This window comes from Colletes latitarsis, chromosome 9 (genome assembly GCF_051014445.1).
Source record: "Colletes latitarsis isolate SP2378_abdomen chromosome 9, iyColLati1, whole genome shotgun sequence".
In the NCBI taxonomy this organism is placed as follows: domain Eukaryota; kingdom Metazoa; phylum Arthropoda; class Insecta; order Hymenoptera; family Colletidae; genus Colletes; species Colletes latitarsis.
Window position 1 is genome coordinate 32,609,429 of NC_135142.1, and position 20,142 is coordinate 32,629,570.

The following is a 20,142-nucleotide window of genomic DNA, read 5'->3' on the forward strand; positions in this document are numbered from 1 at the left end:
CGGAAATGTGCCTCGTCGTTTACCGAGCAGTCGATATCCCTGGTTCAAAAGACTTTTCACTGTAATTACAATTACCGAGAACGACGAAACGTGTCGCGGAGGTATTTCACAAGTGGTCGAAAATATAGAGAGTTACGAGCACGAGTGCGAGCACGGGCGTTTTAGTAAACTTGGGATTCGCGAATGCTTGGAACATTTCGGTTTATACTGCTCCGACTGTTGTTTGCTTTCCCGCAGTCGTCGATACGACCTCGATCCTCGTCAATTGTTTCCGTATTTCGGTTCCGTTCTTCTTTCGTTGTTTCGCCGGCTCGGGTTTCTACCTACGCGTTCTTCGAATTACTTCCTCCTTCGAAGCGGAATCTCGATTCGATATCTCGCCGACTCTGCTTGGCAGTTTAATTTTTCGCACCAACAGCGATATCATTCCGGTTCCTGACGATCTTTCTCGACGTTAACCATCGAACGACATTTTAATCATTCTAATTGCAGGATGTTTTAAGGAAAAGTGTGTGTGTGTGTTGTTCGTAGAAAATGTCGTCGAGTCGAGAGACGACTGTTTTCGGGTCGCGAGAGATTAAGAATATCCGGGACACTCGCTGACAGCGTCCCTTTAGTGCTTTCTATGTTCCGCTGGAACCCGATGCCTTCGTTTGCTCGCCTAATGGCGTGTCCTACATCTTGAATGCTGTCGCTTATACTTATCTTTTTCATAAAGGGGTCGAATATGAGCGAACGATAGAAAATTAATGGTATAGTTTTTCTCATGACTCGGCGACGCGATAAAACACGGTTCAATTTAAGATTATTTAAAGAATCGTCTACGCGAACGATTCAAACTTTTCCCCCGAAAAGATACATTAACACGGTACATTATTATTTAAGTAGAATTGTAAATTATTTTCTTTTCATCGATAAAGGCGATATCGTGTATTTTTCAGTAATTACTATTGACTATATGCGGCCTATTTTATCGATAAAGTTGCATCGGAACCGAGAAAAGCTACCGTTTCTACTCTCGATTCCTAGTAACCGTTCACCTTAATAACGTTCGATCGTCGAAAGAATAGGATTGTAGGAAAGCACGTTTTACAGTCCGATTATTCGACTAATAGCGAAACTAGCTCTTACGGATAGTGGTGTGGACCAGGGAGACTAGGCTGGAAGTCATTATCATCCTCATTCCCGTCGTCGGATGCTTCTTATCTTCGCAGTGGAAGCTGGTCTTGCCGTTTGTTCTGGTAATAGGTAGTCCGAATACTACCTGCTCGCCCTACTTCTACCTACCTGTCGACCACTTTGCCTCTCTTTTTGCATTAAACGCACCGCGATGTCTACGTATACGCGCCTATAGTGTACGTACACCCGAAATATGAAAACAATTTTACATATTTTCTAGAGAAGCATTCGTTGCAAAAGTTTATCGTTTTCCAGAGGGAAATACAACTATTCTATTTACTTAATTTCTTTTCTTTTTTCTTCAAGGTTCTTCATGTTGAATCATGTATAGCTATGAATTTTCTTGCAGAGCAGAGATCTTGAAAACTCGTGTAACATGAAAGCGTACTGTACAATGAATGAAAAATCGTGAACCGCGGGGGGTAGATAGCCGAGTGAAATCCAGGAGTAATTCACGGAAATCCCAGGAGTAATCAAAGAGACTCGATCCCGTTTTGCCAACAGTACAAACGAACGACGTGGATGAAATTTAAACGGGCCACTTGGCGCAGATTCCGAGCAGAACGTCTTGGACGTTCGACGCACAGTTACCTTATCATTGTAATTAAATAAAAAAGAGGTTGGCGCAATTTTACGCGTGCTGGACGAGTAATTTTCTTAATTTTTTACAAAAAGGACTCGAGCCGTGCACGGGACGGCTTAGAGGGGGAGTCGAAATATCGCGTTATAACATCGTCTACCGTTTTACGTGTATCGTCGTAGAAGCAACATTTATACAGAAAGAAAAGTAAGAATAGAAGGAAAGAGTACCTACTTGATTAAAATTTACGAGGATCAACATGGTATAAGGTAATTGTTAGCAATTTAATTTGTAAGCGGAGCAATCGTAGTCATAGTCCAAGGTTCAAAGTGGATTCGTTGAACGCGAGAGAATCGTGTCCAATAAGAAGACGATCGATCGTTCCGACAAACAGACGCCGCACGGTCCTTGTTGTAACAGAGACAGACGTCTGGGACAAGAATGTCTACTTGGAGAATTCGGTAACGACGCTAGTTCTCCCTTTGTAATCGCAACCGCGGTTAGAAGCTACGATCCGGATATCGACAGGCCGATATAAATGGGTTTGCTGCGAACGGAATTGCGAAATTTTAGGGAGCAAAGGTGAAAATACATATACGTAGTTTCAGTGCATACGTGTGCACGTACATATGTCCCTAAAATGTTCGTCGAAAATGAGTAAAATAGGTAAAATAGCGGTATCAAAGTCTGTTGACGATATCTCGTTGTACGAAGAAGGTATCTTGTTTCGATAAAAATAGTTTCCGCTTAAAATAAAATTAACACTTATCGACTAATCTCGTTCGTAGCGATGTTTCAATATTGCCTCGGGTTGCCTGACTTTCTGCTTTTCGACTTGATATCTCTTTACGCTATACATACATATATTGCTACACCGATATTTATCAACTTTCTCATTTTTAAACTCTACAATCATCATTTTAAACTGTGAAATTATCGTTCGATCAGCCGCGAACCGATCCATCGATAAGCTGGAGAGATTTTACGGCGAGTAATTAGAAGCACTTGAATTTTCAAGCAGATGCATCGATCGAAAACATCGACGGAGGGTGCAGCCTGTTTGCTTTCGACGGTGCATCGACCTATCATGCGGTAATTTCGTATTCGATGAATCGGTAACTTTGCCCCTCGAGACTACCTTTGTTTCCAAAACTATGGTTATATCTCGTTGAATATCGTGTAATAATGATTCAACGAGGAAAATTTCATCACGATAAAAATTCCAGCGCGATCTTTAGTCCTGATATTACTCTACGTGATAAAACTCTATTAAAATGTATGATTTCATAATTATTTCCAAGTTTCGAAACCTATAACTGAAGAGTGAAGGTAGTCGTGTATTTAGGGAGATTTGTCAGGGAACGCTGGAACAATTTCTAATAAAAGAAAATGATTTCGATTCTAGTACCGTAAGAAAAGAAATAAAAATATATATATATATTATGTGTCGAATGGAGAACTGGCGAGGCACTGTTGGTGTGTCGCTGTTTTTCATGTCGCATAGGCAAATTGATGTAGATCGGCTGGTTGTGTGTAGCCGTGCAGAGGCGGCATACAGTCTCGGTGTCGGTGACGGTGACCTAAAAGGGAAAAGGGAGAAGGTAACGGCGCAAAGGGGGGAAAGAGGTATTTCCATTCGGCAGAGTGCAATCGAGACGGAAAATCGCCGCGGCGACTATCGAGAATTGATTTGTCCCAGGAAAACACACGTATTTTCAGCGTTCCGACACGACGCGCCGCGGGACGAAACCACCACAGGCGATTCACATAGGCAGGCGCATCCCTATGTAAAATACATATGTACATATATCCAACGCCCTTCGTGCATCCTTTCTGTTCCCGTACAAACGGATTAACCGAATTAAACATCCCGACGCTTTTATTTCATTTTATTTTATTTTTCATTGCAAGTGCCAGCGTGAACTTTGGTTTCGAAAAGATGCCAACAAGATAAATAGTCTATAAATCGTCGTCTATACATGTTTAATAGAGAGGAGAGCACGGTGCGTCGAGGAACACGTAGATCGTTGAGGCGTAACACCGTTTCATATTTCACTACCGAGAGGTCGATCGATTCGAGTTTGGTCCGTTCTTATTTACAGAATCCTCAAGTACGCCTCTGTGAAAGGTGTGCACGTACCTACAATGTATGAACGTGTAGTTTTTAACGCGCGACGCGTACTCGGAACCGTAAAACATGTCTCAGATTCGTTGCAGCAATTCTAGACCATCAACGCACGCTTCGTGGCATATCGTTGACTATTTACATTCCGCATAGCCGACGTAAATTAAGATTGTTGCGATGTAAAGGATTCGGAATAAACAAAGTATGTTTTCCATCCCTTGGGACTGGATGAAAACATCGTCGTACTTTAGATCGCATTCCGGTACGCGCGTGTGCAACATCTGTGGCGGAGCATAAAACATAGTCGGCGTTCCTTGGTCGTCGAGAAGAGGCATGCGATAAGGCATAGCGTGCAGGTGTATTTTAACTTGGCGTCGGAGAGTTACGTGAAGCCGAGGCACACCGTGGTCGCTTTATCATCATCGCATACTTGCGTGTCACCGATCGCGAACCGAACAATTAACAGGTTCGAGCCTCGCGCAATTCCAGACGATTTTTAAACGAATATTTGCCCTACAACTACTTGGTCCGCTACTACTTCATCCATCGAGAAGCAGATTATTGCGATTTGTCGCCAAGTAGGTCGCTGCTTTTCGAGTCCAGGTGCTCGAAAACTTTTACAACCGAACGATACGGACGGAACAACTTCTATCGCCATTATCGGGGATGGATCGGTGGTATCGGTCACCTTCGATTCTTGGTCCGCGTAAAAATAAAACGTGACAAAGTGTCACATTATTATAATAGGGGTTGTCATCACGACGAACGTGCTGTCAGAGTCCGGTTTCGATCGATTTTCCAATTCTACTAAAATAACAACGGTTTTCGCTCTTAATTGACAATCGACTGTCTCGCTCTCGCGGCTCGTCGCGTAGGTCGGGAATCGAAAAGTTTCGATTTCTTTTGAAAACAGCTCCGCTCTCCTCGAGCCTCCGGATCATCGGATTCAGAGTCCTCGATGTTCGAATCGTTAATCGTTTATGTTGCTCGAGTATTTTTTTAATCTGTATTTTAAACGAAATTTTAACGTAAAGTTATCGCGATGCATTTTTCTGGTCGTTTCTACTGTATAATAGTTTCGAAAGGGATACACAGTCGTCGATCAAACCTATTAATAAACATGATCTTTCAAGGCGTGGCGAGGCGAAAATTATAACCAAGCATTTACATCGGTTAACCTCGCGGTAGCGCGAGGTACGCGTAAATTATGGATAATGTACATCCAGTACATTAGCTCGTTCCGACGCAATTAACTTGTCGAGAAACCCGCATTTTATCTTTGCGGCCGCGGAGCTCCACCTAATTTCTTTCTTCTCGTTCCTTTCAATTTTTCCCTCTATTCCGTCCTTCTTTTCTGTTACACCAGTGCCGGCCAACCGTATTTTCTTTAACCGCACAATTCTCGCCGATATCTTTACACTTATCTTCGATTCACTATAGTAGAAAGACGCGTATCTACATTTCCTTTAAAATTCGATTCTTGGTCGATATTAGCGGTGCAGTATTCGGCATTAAACGAGACTGTTCTGCTTCTTGGTTCTTTTCTACCAATATAAATCTAAAATTCTAATAAAAGTATTTAGTCCCTTGAATAATGAACTCGCCTAGCTAGCCCCGTTAATCCATGAGTTTCGAGGGAGTGTGAGCGTTACACGCGATTCCTTCGTTCGTATTCATTTTTTACCGGTTAATTTCTTTATCGTTCGACCGTGGTTGACCTAGTTTCCGTTTCAGCGAAAACAATATCGGTCGCGAACTCATTATTCCAACGGTGGGCGTCGTGCGTTTACAGGTCGATTAATGACCGGTGTCATCAAACTCATAGGCTATTCCAGAGATACAAACAAGACAATCGTTTTCGGGGGTTTTTAAACGTAATTGAACTTTTATATTTTCTGCCAGCCTTGGTAAAGAACTTTTAAATCGCTGAAGAATAACTTTCGCGGTATGTATGTACCTTTCCGATTTTTCGCGAGAAAATTCTTCGAGGAAGAGTCATAAAAGGAGGCCTTGGAGATGTTTAAAGACGCGGGAAACCCAATTTTCTACGAAGCATCGTGGAAAAGGAACAACGGCGACCGAAAATTCTCCTGTACGCTTGTTTTCGCAGCAGAAAAACAAGACGATCTAGATTTAATTTTCTTCTAGTTCCTCCTTCTCCTCGTCGACGAAATTCCATTTTCTTAAAAACAATCGGACGCAAAAACAATTTTTTTGCTTGCGCTCTACATCGTGAAATTTGATGATAATTTGTTCGAGGTAAGTTAAAAAATACTCGACGTTCTTGGAATTTTTCCTCTACGATTTATTTTCTGTTTGATCCACGGTATATGTATTACGTCAGTATTACGTCAGGTCGAGTCCGACAGGTTAAGTCACATTTTTTTTCTATTTAATCAGACGCCCACAGGGACGTAAAGAGCTATTTGTAGACGCCACGCCGCGTCGTGCCGTGCCGTGCCGTGCCGTATACAAAGTAGGCAAAGATCTTTGAACGATGAAAGCAAGTCGAACGTGCATTCGTTCGCGCGAAAGCATTCGGCCCGTGTGTAAAAATGGTTCGATAAAATCGATGCAACACTCGTACGATAGTTTGATAAATATCTACCTATTCGTTGAATTAAATCTCTCCTCGACTCTTATTCCATCCGACGAACGCTCGATCCAGTTAGTTGATCCTTGTATCGTCGGACGAGAAGATTTAGTTGTTTTTTCTTTCAAGTACCGGAACGAAAGAGAGGAGAACGTGAATGATCGATAAGTTAATTTACGATCGAGGACCTTTTACACACTGTTTCTACAGCGAAAGATGTTTTCTCGTGGAATACAGCTAGATAACGGCCACGTCTCCGAGGTAATGCATTTTGTAGCCGCAATCGGTCTGCAAAGATCGACTACGATCGTCTCTGTTCGGTTCACCAAAGTTACTCGAGGTGGGTGGTGCATAGGGAGAACCTTGTTCCCGTCGTTCATGTTTCGATCTACTAGAATCTTGTTACGTCGCGTCGATGCATCGCACTAGAATTCATCACTTTCCGATTAATGAATTTATCGTCCGTCGATTGTTCGCATAAACACTTTTGTTTTCTCGTGAAAAGAAGATATTTTTCCAGGTCGAATATCATTGAGTCGCCGATAATGCAAACTATTGACTAAGGGCTTATCCACGGATATAATCTAAACTGATCGTTTTGTAAAAAGTAAAGTCTCGCCGGAGACTAGTAGGTATACCAGCGAGAGTATCTGGCCGATTGGAGGTGACTTAAGGCCTTGGCTACGTTTCAAAACCATTACAGACACAAAACTCCTGTTCTCCCTTCCTCCGAGAGGACGTTCGTTCGTTGGGCATGCAACCGATTAATCTAAATTCTCTCTCCCTTCTTGGAATTGATAGTCAGGCCGATATCGAACGATCAGATTTAGCTCGATCGATTCGGATCTCTGCGAGATGCGCGCACCGACGAAACTAGGTCACGACGTTTAATTCTTTAATGCACGTACTGTATAGGTAGATCTGGGCATGCCTCTGCTGCTGCATCGATTTCCGAGAGTTTACGAATTTCTTAATTTACCGTGCGATCGATTGCTATAAAAGTTACACAAGGTGTCTCGAGCGATTTAAAAAGCAAAAGTGGCAAAAAGTTCACTTGACGCGTTCCCATTGTTTCTAACGATGCAAGGAAATTACCACTTTTTCGAACGTTATGAATTTTGTCTATCGCGCAGCAGGAATATTTACTGGAAATTTTATTCCGGGAAGGAGCTGTTTGCCTGCGGAAGAAAATTTCGCGTTTGCGGTTCAGAACCCAAGTTCGAAACAAGTAACTACGGCAGCAGCTAAAGGTTGCTTAATTGCCCAAGTTTCGTGGCTGCGCACGCCCTTTCTTCGGGGTTTATTCTCGCACCACGACGCTCGAAAACTAACGTAAAAACGAGACTCGCGCTACTAATTGCTAAATGTATTCGTAGCGATCTAATTAGCGGATTTATCGGTCGTTCGGTAAGGTCGAGAAACGTGCGATGTCTGAGAAAAGGAACGCTTGAATCTTGAGACCGATGGAACGCTTCGGCGAATAAACGAAACCATATCGTTTATCAGGCCGGTAAAAATGTCTCGTAGATTCAAGTATACGGAGACGAGCGAGTTGTAAGTCGCTCGACTACTCGCCAGTTTAAAACTGAAACGCGATCGATACTAGGAGATTTTAGCCAGTATCTCCATAGGTATTTTCGATATTATCCTCGAGTCGTTGAAAACTGGCACGTGAACTATCACGCGAGCTGCGCACCCTTCGCCTTCTCGCCTAGTAGGTATCCGTTCTTACCTACACCCACGTTGTCGGTCACGATCACCTCGGCCTGAACTTGAAGCTCTTCTCCTCCGCTCTCTTTTTAACCGTGCAACCCTGAATTTTCGAGCGATCGTTCATCGCGTCAGAATTCCGCGCGGTCGTGCGATCGCGTTTAAGGTTGCTGCTGCGCCCTCTGACAATCAGTATTTTGCCGCTAAACGAGCCTCGAGCATGAATTTCGTGACACGTCGTAACCTTCGATGCCGCGTTCTCTTCGAAATATGTCTAGCGGAGAAAATCGGTTCGTGTCCGTTTCCATCCAGAGTGAGACGAGATCCATTCTTCTTTTTGTCTTTTGCTTTTCGTTATTTTTATCGACTCGATGACTTTCTAACAAAATTCAATCCACTTTTTCTCCTTCTTTACGTGATATTATTAATATTGGCAACAGATCGGTCCAATAATTCCTTCGTGGTCATAATTTCCTATGTCTCTGTAACCTGACACGTGCATCACCGAGTCTTTTAATGGCTTGGCCGATTCTATCGCAACCATAATGCTTCGTTCGTACGTGTTCGAAACATTTCATTCGGTTACACGATCATCTTGGAAAGATATTTCAAAATACCAACGAATATAATCAACACCAGAACAATAACATGGAACGAACAAGTGCTTCTTGTATAATTCTAGTTTGATAATTCAACAGAGAATTGGTGTTTTTGTTGCAGGATGACACGCGGATAATGAAAGTGGGCGATAAGAAAAGATGGATACACGACCCGAATAGTAAGTTGTCGTATTAAAACTACTTAATTACCTACATATTTTTCGTTGTTTTAAAATTAATAGTGACCAACACGTTACAGTACTCTCTACTACACGGTGCTGTAATACTATTTTAGTCGATGATAATAATTTAGACATAGAAAAAAAAAAGTAATTTCATTTTCCTAAATATATTAATTGGAAGAATTATATGGTGCACGTTGTTAGCGACGTGTCTAACGTTGTACATTGTACATTGTGATCCACTGAAACCGAAAATAACCGTGTTATTCGCGATCGAGTACGCGATACACCCTGCCTTCTACATACATACACGCTAACCCTGTCAGATATCGGACGCGTCTTGGAAATCGTCAGAGCGACACGGATCCAATTCGCTCGCTTGCCGCGAAACCTAACGCGAAAACTGTCAGCTCGCATTATTATTCCCTGCTGTCCTCTTACCAAGAGATACGCAAACTTCCTCTGTCGGAAAGTTTTCTCGATTCGTTCGTAGTCCAGTCGAATTCGATGGGACTGTTGGTTGCATCGTTCCAATTTCATCAGCAAATGTTTTGCGAACAATGCACGGGCACATTTTATTCGTACTCTGTTGAATTTTTCGACAATAAACTGCCGCTTATTCCGACACTTGTCTATAATAACAATAATAAAGGAAATAATATTTTAATGAACGTATTTGATAGTTTGAGAGTCCTTATCCGTATAAAGAAGATATTTATTATATCGGTCGCTATGGCAATTATTCGTAACAGGGATCACGGTTGGCTATTTTTCTTAGATATTTGAGAGAAAAACCTTGGATTATCGATCATTGATTACGAACGTGTACGGTCGATAGTTAAAATTCCCAAGTTCGACTACCCCCTTAAATTATACCCGTTAGAAGCCTGGAAAGCCTATTAACCCTACAAATTATTGGTCTGTCTTACCGTGAAATACACGGTGACCCATACACCACCATCGAATACCATCATCCTTCTAGCTATTCCGATCGGTTCGAAACGGCATTGCGATATTGATTACAACGTACATATATTATACTAGTGACAATTACGACGTACAATTTACAATGCATCCAAAGTAGGCGCACGACTTCTGCATGAATTAGACGCACTCGAATCGTGATATACCTCGACGATCGACCATGCATTTCGGGAATTGTATGATCGATGACGCTAATGGCCAAGATGCTCGATAACGTGGCCAAACAACGTGGAACAGCCAGCGATAACCTATCGCTACAATAACGCGCAGCTTTGTTCGAGGCGGTGAAGGAGCTGCACACGGTGAATGATACCGATCAGCTATCATAAATTACGTACTTACACGGTGCATATACATATGTAGAATATCCTGCTTCCGGAATGGGAATCGATTCTATTCTATTATTATTGTTGTTGTTGTTGTTGAATAGTTTTATTCGGTGTACGCCTGAATTGCGAACAAGCGACACTAAAACAGGTTACTCGATTAAAGGGAAATTCATTTTTAAGCTTTATTCGTTATTTAATCCGTATAACGTAACGCTACCTGTATGTATACAAGCGGCTATGTATAATAGTAATAGTAGGTATGTAAAATCGATTATAACGACGAATCTGTTAGTGGTCCTGAACACGCGGAACGCTTGTTACAGCCATCGTAATTTTTACCGTAATTTTGATCGCATCATCGGGAGGAATATAACGCGTCTGGCCAGGTAGTCGGAGCGCAGTACGAAGGGTTAACCCACAGCTATTATTATGACCACCCTCGAATCACCGACAGGCTTCCGCGGTTATTTATGCTGAAAGGGGGCAAAGTAATTGCGGCCGACGCGGCGATTCAATTTAACGCGAACGCACGGTCGTTACGTACGAACGAATTTTCTTCTTTCCCCCTTTTCCCCTTTTCTCTTTCCTTTTCCTTTACAACGTAATACGAATCGTACGACAGTTTTTTATAGACAGTTTTTTAACGAAGAAAACTATTGGAAATATCTTTTAGTTTGATTTTTAATCAGGTACAATCTGATTTTAAGGATAAAGTAAATTGGTGTTGAAAAAAAGAGAATTATTTATAGATTTATAGATTTTCAGGATAGGTAGTTGGCTGGAAACATGAATCCTGATTACAGTAATTCGATCGCGTTCACAGCAGGAGGAATCGGTTAATTCATTCTGTCTGGCGTCTGGCGGAGCCGAATATTTATGGAATTTGGCACAACGCAACATTGTGGAAACATATTGTTCAGAATTGCGACGAAAAAACGCACAATATACATATACTTTTCACAGGGGTTTTCAGCGTAAATGACATAACGCGTTGATATTACGTTTCCGGAGAATTTATGCTCTTTTTCCGCCGATAAATCCACTCTCGGTCCGCTCACCGAAGGTGCTGCAATGGTTTTTAGCGTGGAAAATGTAGGTCATGGAATTTCTGACCACGTTGAGAATTCGGAAACATTCGATTGCAAACGATTCGCGAAATCGACACGGTTCGGAAACGTATAATAAACTATCTTTCGAATGATGATGCGTTTAGGCCTGGGTAGGGAATCGCAGTGGAACGTTAGGACGATTCCTTATCGGGTTTATTGCGACGCCAGATGCGAAAGGACGACGAGGCGCAGAGCGACGGCCACGGTCGGATTCGGGGTTAATGGAGAAGATAGAAATTCGATCGAATGCGGTATGCTTCGAAACGACCAATATCGCTTGTCGACTGTTTCCACGCGAATGCAATTGCACCGGGCATTCAATGCCGCATCGGCACATCAAAGAAACGAATCATCGCGCTCGGAGAAAATTCAAATTGCCCACTACGCAACTAAATTTCATCGTTTTCTTAACCAACAACCAACTTTAACACCTTCGCAACGTTCAAATTTATTTCCTGCTCGAAAGTATACTACTCCGATCTGTAAACTCGATCAGTCTCTGGTAAAATTACTCTACGAGATTTAACGTTGCATCAATAGAGCTAATTTATTTTTCACTTTCGCCACATTTTCACATGCGCCACCGGTGCAAGTTTTGCGAATAACGAGTCTTTGATCAGCTTATTTGCCCGTTTGTTTGTTTCAGGCGAACTTTGTCGGCCACTAAATTGCAAGAAAAAGGAGCTGTGCCTCCTCGAGGACACTTTCACAGCCGTTTGCGTCTCGAAGAAAGAACTTCACAAATCAGGGTGAGTGCTCGGGATGATCATAACGATCCTGCTCGAAATTTCTCACCCGATCGTCAGTCGGTGACGTCACTCGGTGACGTCACTCGGCGACGTCACTCGGCGACGTCACTCGCATCGTACGTTCAACGAGAATACATATCGCAAAGGCGATAGGCGAACCAGCAGCAATCGAGACGATCGTTCATTTCCGAGCGTACTAATATACTACGTATTTAGCCTAGTTAGCCGTGATCGTATACTTGACATTACCAATAACAGAACAATCCAAAAAATACAAGGTTTTACGATGTTGGTCATGTTAGTAAAACGCTGCGTAGATTCAAAGAGAAGACGTTTATATTAAAGCTGTCGGCATAAATTTCGAACGAATCTAGAGTCTTTGAGTGAAATGCACTCGAAAATCGAATCGATCGCTTTGGTCAGGTTGATAGAGAGCGAGCGATTCTAATACAGGCCGTTTCTATTTGTCGATTTCTATTTTCCAGCGACATAGTGATCCCGAAATCCCGGGCAGTTCAACAGAACCGACGAATAAGAACGGAAACTTCGGTCGACTCGGAAGACGACGATGCTTTCTTCGACTCCGAAGACGATGACGAGGATCAAGACGAGCCGAAGTAAGTGTTGGTGCTTTCGTTAAAGTAACTTGGACATTATAGTAGAATGAATGACCATTTTCCGAGCTGACTATTTATCAACGTTAGTCGTAATATTTGATAAAAAATTCCATAAATATCGATACAGGATGCTGCCGCTAACCGACTAATAAGTTTATATTATAACCAGCTATTTTGTAGAACCATATAAAATCAAGCCACTCGACGTATCGATTGCTCAGCTGATTTTATTACAATTACAAGTATCTCTTTAATCCTTTCCCGTACTTGAACGAGTGCTCGTGGACAGCAAATCACGATCGTGATTGAGTTTTAGTTCCTATCGGTACGCCACAACGGTAGGTCACGATTCTTCTAATCTCTGTTAGCATCAGTCTGGTCTGTTTACCGCGCGTGCACGCCTACCGTTTGGGTCCGGATTTCGTCGAGCTAAATGCCACGGAAACGGGGTTAAGGGATCCGTGGACGGTATTCCAGTGCCTAACGGTTCATCGACACCCCCGCATTGCAAATTCAAGAGAAACTCATTCTATAATATACTCATCCATCGTACTGTAAGATAGTTGCGTTTCGATAGCTAGTAGTTTAGTATTGGTTCCTTTAACAGACTAGTGAGCACTCGCGTGCAACGTTTCCAATATCGGAATAACTTTTAATTTTGTTCAGAAACCGCAAACAGTCACTTGCCGTAATTTAATCAGGATATTTATTCTATTTAACGGGGAATATTTTCTCGACGGATAGCCGTTGGCGCGAGTGGTTGAGTAATTCGGTTTAAATTGGTTATTCTGTTGCGTTTCTCACCGTGACTTGCGAATACGATTGTAAAATGAAAAAATGTTTCGAGAGGCAAGTATCGAAGCGAGTCCCGCAGGGAAAAGTAGACGCGGCCTGTTTTTGTTCTTCACGAAACATTAACCGAGAATTATTGGTTTCGCTGTTCACCGCACATCGAACGCGTTCTCTCTTCCCCGGGAGATAAACTAAAAGGTTAGTTTTATAGGTCACGTTTTCACGGATACGTGCCTCTTAAATTTCAATGCGATCATCGAAACGACGAGAAAAATAAACGAGCATCGTTTAAAAGTTTTCCGCGTCACGAGAACCGCCGCGCCGCGCGGCGGCGACCGGCTTTCGAGTATCTTAAACACGCAAACATATATGTATTATATTCGGAGAGTGAGAATTAGTTAATTATTAAATTTGGAATAAAATTATTTATTCCGTTAGCTTGAAAAGGTAAGAAGGATAATAATACGCATAGAAGCGAAGGATAAAAAATGAATTTCGTACGACACCGTGGGGAAAAAGACAAAACTAGAGGGGATGCATGCGTTTACTTTAGCGACGACGCTAAGTCAAACAGGAGTTACTCTCGAGGCTGGGAAGGATGTAGGAAGGTTCGAGCAGTCGCGGCGCGCCACGGAGGAAGAATATTCCGCGGGGATAACAGCTCGAGACGGAAGACGAACGAAGATAGAAAGGGCCGAGAGAACAGAGGTGAGCGTCGCCAGCGAAACATTTCTTCCTACTTAAATTTGCACGAGCGAGCAGAGCAAAGAGGGTTTTCCATCCACCTTCTTTCCGCTTCTTTTTTCTCTCTGTCGGTTGCTCTCACTCACTCACTCACTCACTCGTTCGCTTCTCTTCTGAAAATTCTACACGAAATGTTGTCACAAGGATTACGTCGAACAAGAAACAGTCTAATTGCGAACCAAGCTTCCGACGAGCGACACGCATCAAACCTGGATTCTTCCGAACCACGTCTACGACGTCCACGTTTACTGTGCGAATATTTCATAAATATTACAACGCTACGAATTATATTCAAACTTGACTACCCAAATACGTCTAATCGAATATTTTTAGATATATCCATGATAAATATTATATTTTAGAAGGTGATTCTTTTGGCCAAAACAAGATGGCAATCAAGAATAATGATATTGCCTTTTTTATGCTTTGTATATTCCGACTTATTGTTGGATACATACTCGGGTACACCGTAAATGTAATATACAATAAATTTGCAAAATCGTGCACAGGAAAAGCCGAAAGGTATGGGCGGCGGACAAATGGAGAAAAGAGTATCTACTCACGGAATCTTTAGTCGATAACCAGCCAGGTAATGCGATGATGGAAGAGCTTCGAGGCTCCGACGAGCATTTTGTCGCCAGTTTCTAGCCCCTTGTGGAAAGAGGGGTTCTGACCCGTCTTTATTGCCGAGTAAGCTTCGCTCTCGAGTTCGTTCTATCTTCACCCTGTGTCCCCCTTTTTTCGTCTTCCCTTCCGGCATCTGCTTTTCTCGACTTGGTTTCTCTTGAACGTAGCTGAATTGGCAGATCGTTGAAACAAACGGCATGTAAAATTTCATTCGGCATTGAAAATTCGCGACCAATCTATATTATTGATATAAAACGGTTCCCGCTTTCGCTTTCGAGGCTCGGTAAAAATTTCGAACCAGCAAGAAGATCGATAGTACGGCAACGATGTCGACTCTAGCTCACACGAACGCCGTAAATCCGATCGGTGGACAAAATTTCAGTTACTTCGCCATGCTTTTTTTAAGTAACAGGACGAAGCGACTCGATACAGAAATAGAATTTTTCCTCTTGTTGAAAATAAATAAGTACTTGGGAATTTTATCGAATTTTTTTGTGAATTTCCTTGTTCAGATTTGAAGAAAAATCTAATAGGTAAGAAAAGAAAATACTCGAGGATGTGCGATGATTTTATTGATTCCGACAGTGACTGAACGGTTATGACCATACTCGGGTTCTTAGTTTTATTAAAAACAATATATCGCTTATTCGATAAGTTAATGCATCGTATATTGTACGCGCATGATTCTTGTATGGATATTTAAGATGGAAAATAACAATCCGTTTTGGAATGTCTTGTTACGGAGACGTAATTTTTTCTCGTTACAGTTTGTTTCGTTCGTTCGTTCGTTCGTTCGTATTCTCCAGGACGTTGAGAATAAAAAGTACGAGCTGGCAACTGATTAACAAATAACGGGTGTATGTATATCAAACAGCCGACAGTGCATTAACTTGTGTAAGCGCGGGGATACGAAGCACGGCCACAAAGTACATCCGAAACCGCATCAGAATTGCATGCGGCGGCATTCATTTTAGCGTCCAGTTAGAGGATACACACGCTTCGGGGCAGCCTAATTCCGCAACCCGGCGAGCGTCGTTGCTTGAAATACGCGCGTATTCGCTAGGATAGCAAAGGGCAGCAAGAAATCCAATCGGATAGACTAATTCGTCTATCGAGGTTGCTACACGCCGATGCGTTTCCGCGTGCAAGTACACAGCCCGGGGAAATGAGCTGGACGTTAATCCTGTCCTCCCCTGCCGGCTTAATTCGCATTTCGATGGAAATTGTTGCTTGTGCGATCTACGGACCGCGCGTCTCGTTTCACCGCCTCGCCTCGGTCCATCTACCGTTGATGCGTTTCCTAAATTATTCCATCAACAACTTTCTGTCCTCTTAAACTCTTTATTAACTTTTTACTTTTTTATCCGAGCTAAATACATTAATTAATCAATTATATCTCGACTGTTATGGGCAATCGCTCGTGGTCATCCATTCGCTAGACTCGATGAAAATCTTCTTTTTCATATATGTATCTTTTCCCATCTACGTGCAATACAATGTACGATCGGTCGGTTGTTATCGATCGCTGCAATGGCAGATCTATTTAGAGAATTTAGAGGAAACAATCGAATGGTACGATAATGTCGTCTTGTGTTTTTATATCTTTTTTTTCGTTCTTTCTTCCTTTCGGTATAGAGAAAGTAACGTAACGAAATTGCGACCAAGCATCAACGACGTCCGTCAATTGGTTGGTTCCTATGCAAATGCATAAAATAAGGATCACGGTTGAAAGAAAATTATGTATGGCACTGGACGTGAAACGAGGTCTATTATTCCGTTGGGTTCCGTACCACGGTAATTTCGTGCTTTAATATGCATTGGACGGGTATAAAATTTCAATGGCAGAGCCAATAATAGACGTCTGTGGATATTTTACTTGCATTTGTATTCCACTTGGTCGGCTAAAACGCACCACCCAAATACCACTTGGTATACACGATAGTAATAATGATAATCGTTCGAGTACAACATTACTTTTGCGGTTTTCGTATCCTTGCGAGACATGTGCGCCATGCTCGAATGCACCGTCGAACGTCGATGCATTGTACAAGACGTGTCTTGATTTTCCTTCTTCTTCTTCTTTTTCTTGTTTTCGCCGCCGTGAACGTTGCCTTTCGCGACATAGGAATTAGATGCGTTATCAGGACGACGCTACGCGACCTATGCGCCTATATTCAGCATGCGTGTGTCGGCGCCAGAAACAGATTCCTTCTATAAGAATTGTAATTACCTGCTAGATCCAGCTACGTCCTGCCGCCATTATTCGCCGTTGAATCGATTCAACCTGCCCCCGATTTCCTCGGATTCTACACGCTCGATACTCGTTTCCAATAAGAGTTTATACCTGGCGCGAAATCAATAGCTCGATCGGGCCTATAGAGAAGTAGATTTCCTCTGCCGTCGGTCTTCCCTTCAACCGATTGCTTAATTTAAACACAGACAGCTGAAATTTCTTATCGACCTATCAGCAAAACGGTTACAATAATATACGTTTTCAGAAAATCGTATTTCTTACTCTTGCCGTGGTGTAATTTAATAACCGAATCGGCCGATCGAAAGTCGAAAGTCGAAAGTCGAAAGTTTCCACGAGTCACTGGAAATTGTATACATATAGGAGGGTTTGAACGAGGATCGAGGAAAATCGAGAGAGTCAGGGAATTACATTTCGCATTCATGAAATTCCGTCGAGTTCGCGTAAATCAAAAGTTCCGGGCAAGCCTTCGAAAAACTCTTGGACAGAATCGTTGGTGTATACCGGGCTTACGCGTCCCGTTGTATAACAGTGTTGATAGTGTGTGTTCGTTTTTGTTCGGTACATTTCAACGATTCTAGACTCTTGGCTCTGTCATCGGTCTGGCGAATCAACGATTGCAGGAGAAACCATCGCGAAACAGAAATTACGAGCGGTTCTAGAGGAACGCGAAACTGGTACTAAAGAACCTTTGGTGTTCGTAGAAGGGTCCCCTTGTGAATTCGGCCACAATGCCGCTGGTAGCTGGTGCTTGGAGAATTTGCGGTCCTCGGCAAACGTGTAATTAATTTAAACCAAGTAACGCGGTAATTAAGCTAGTTTAACTCCTTGATCAAGACGAAGCTAGTCTCCATATATCTACGTATGTGTATACCTTTGGCTTCTTAAATAATATACAGGGTGTTCGGCCACCCCTGGGAAAAATTTTAATGGGGGATTCTAGAGGCTAAAATAAGATGAAAATCAAGAATATTCACGTAACGACGCCAACTCGTCCCTTTTGTTGCAGATGTCAAGAATGTCCTGTGGTGAAGCCGACGTTCCTTTGTGGAAGCGATAATCGTACGTACAGTTCGTTGTGCCGGCTGGTATACCACAATTGTATTCACCATACATTGGTGAGCATTGCCTGCAAAGGTTTCTGCCCCTGCAAAGGTAAACATCTTGAACATATGATCTTCTTTAACATATGCATGGGTTTTTCTGCACAACCGTTGTTGAAGAAAATATCGTAGTTAACCCGTAGAGTGTATGCCATTAAATGTTTCAATATCTTGTATAGATTCTATCAGATTGTTAATATTTCCGAGCGGAACGGTGCTTCTACTAATTTAATTAAATACGTAGTGCGTAAGGATAGAGTCGTAACGGAGATATCCTGTCGGCCCGAATCTTGAATATTTTCACAGACGCGAGTCGGCACTGTGGCTCTGATTGGCTCGTAGAAGACGATAACCAATGGTTACCGGTAAATAGGATTCCAGCGACAATCGTGTCTGACAGTCCAGGCGGATTCGCGTCGACAGGAAATCTGTCCTTTGCTACGACCACACCCCCCTAACGCTACTCAATTACACTAATCGAATTAATGTTTGCTTTCAAACGCTTCTTAAATACTCGATACGCTTCCGTTTTACTCGATTCTTCGTTCGTTAACAAATATCAATATAGTCGAAGGAAAGTTGATTTATTATTCGGAAAATTGGCTCGATTTAACGTTCGAATTAACAGTAAAACGGGTTTCTATCGACGCCACCCCTGGACTCCCCCTCATCCCCGTTTTTCGTCAATTTTCCACTCTTTCCTCGTGTTATTTTTGCAAAGAAAAACGATCCGTAGATATTTTTTAACCGCCTGAAATTCGTCAGTCAGCGGAATACGTTTAAATACGGTAACGAACCGTTCTTAATCTCAACTTTGTCCAGACATTTTCTGATTTTACACATGGCGTTAATTCGTTAGTTTATTCATAGGCGGCAGCGCGTAGTCTGTTTAACAATGGACCCGTGTTTGCGTCTCTCCGCTTGGACTTGGGGACAAGCGTATCCACCATGAATATTCATAATTGACTGTTGGAACAATAATGCTGCTGTTGAAGCATATGAAGCCGCGCGCGACCGCGTCAGTCTCGCGAATTCACACCGAGGACAGAATAATCGAAGCTCAAGGAACCGTATGTTAGGAGAATCATCCTCGACCGTTTAACAAATATTCTATACTTGTTTGGGTAATTTTTCAAAGTCGCTGCAATCCTCGATAACTTTGGCTAATTTGCCATTTAAGGAGAAGCCTAATCGATTCGGTGAACAAAGTAGAATTTTATCTGGATACTGGGATTGTTGTAGCTCGGTGATTTCGCTTTACAATGCATACACGTGTTTCAATGTAGGATCTTAAAGAGACGTTGAGACGCGTTGTGGCATTAGAAAATTTACCGATTAAAAAAATCCGAAATTATCGTTCAGTTCACGTTTCACTGACAAACGTCTAAACTAAAAAAGCTCGTTCGATCTCTCACCACGCATTCGAAAAGCACGTTCGACCTCGAATTACGCTACATCGTGGATTCCAACCAACTGAAATATCTATATGCACTTTTTTGTTTACTTTTTTTTTTTTTTTTTAACGAATCTGAAGCAAACCGTTACTCGCTAATCGCAATCCAAATAAACGTCGATCGATTAATACATCGTGGGAAGCGAAGCTTAAAATATTTGAAAGTGGACGTGTAAATAAACGTTCACGATCGAATTTTGTTGTCGCGTTTGTTTAAAAATCATTTAAATGTCTGTCTGCGCGACGCGACCAAAAGCAAATGCTAATTTCGGTCAGTTTGTTTGTAGACGGTTAATGAGTTGCCTGCCGTTTCGTTGTTCGCGTTTCCTCTACTTTTCGACGATTTTAAACTTGCAGTTGTTTCGACGCGCTTCCTACTTTTCATTTCTTTTCAAGTAAACGTTCTTTTTTTTTTT

At 42.3% G+C, this 20,142-nt stretch overlaps 1 protein-coding gene across 1 annotated transcript in view; it reads left to right on the top strand.

The window, feature by feature from the left end:
- Positions 1-20,142, top strand: part of Cow (Proteoglycan Cow) — a 44,922-nt gene that overhangs the window by 15,370 nt on the left and 9,410 nt on the right. Inside the window, exons 2-5 of the mRNA XM_076772140.1 lie at positions 8,908-8,965; positions 12,037-12,139; positions 12,625-12,756; positions 18,180-18,325. Coding sequence (XP_076628255.1) covers positions 8,908-8,965; positions 12,037-12,139; positions 12,625-12,756; positions 18,180-18,325 — 439 coding nt within the window. The remainder of the gene's footprint in view (positions 1-8,907; positions 8,966-12,036; positions 12,140-12,624; positions 12,757-18,179; positions 18,326-20,142) is intronic.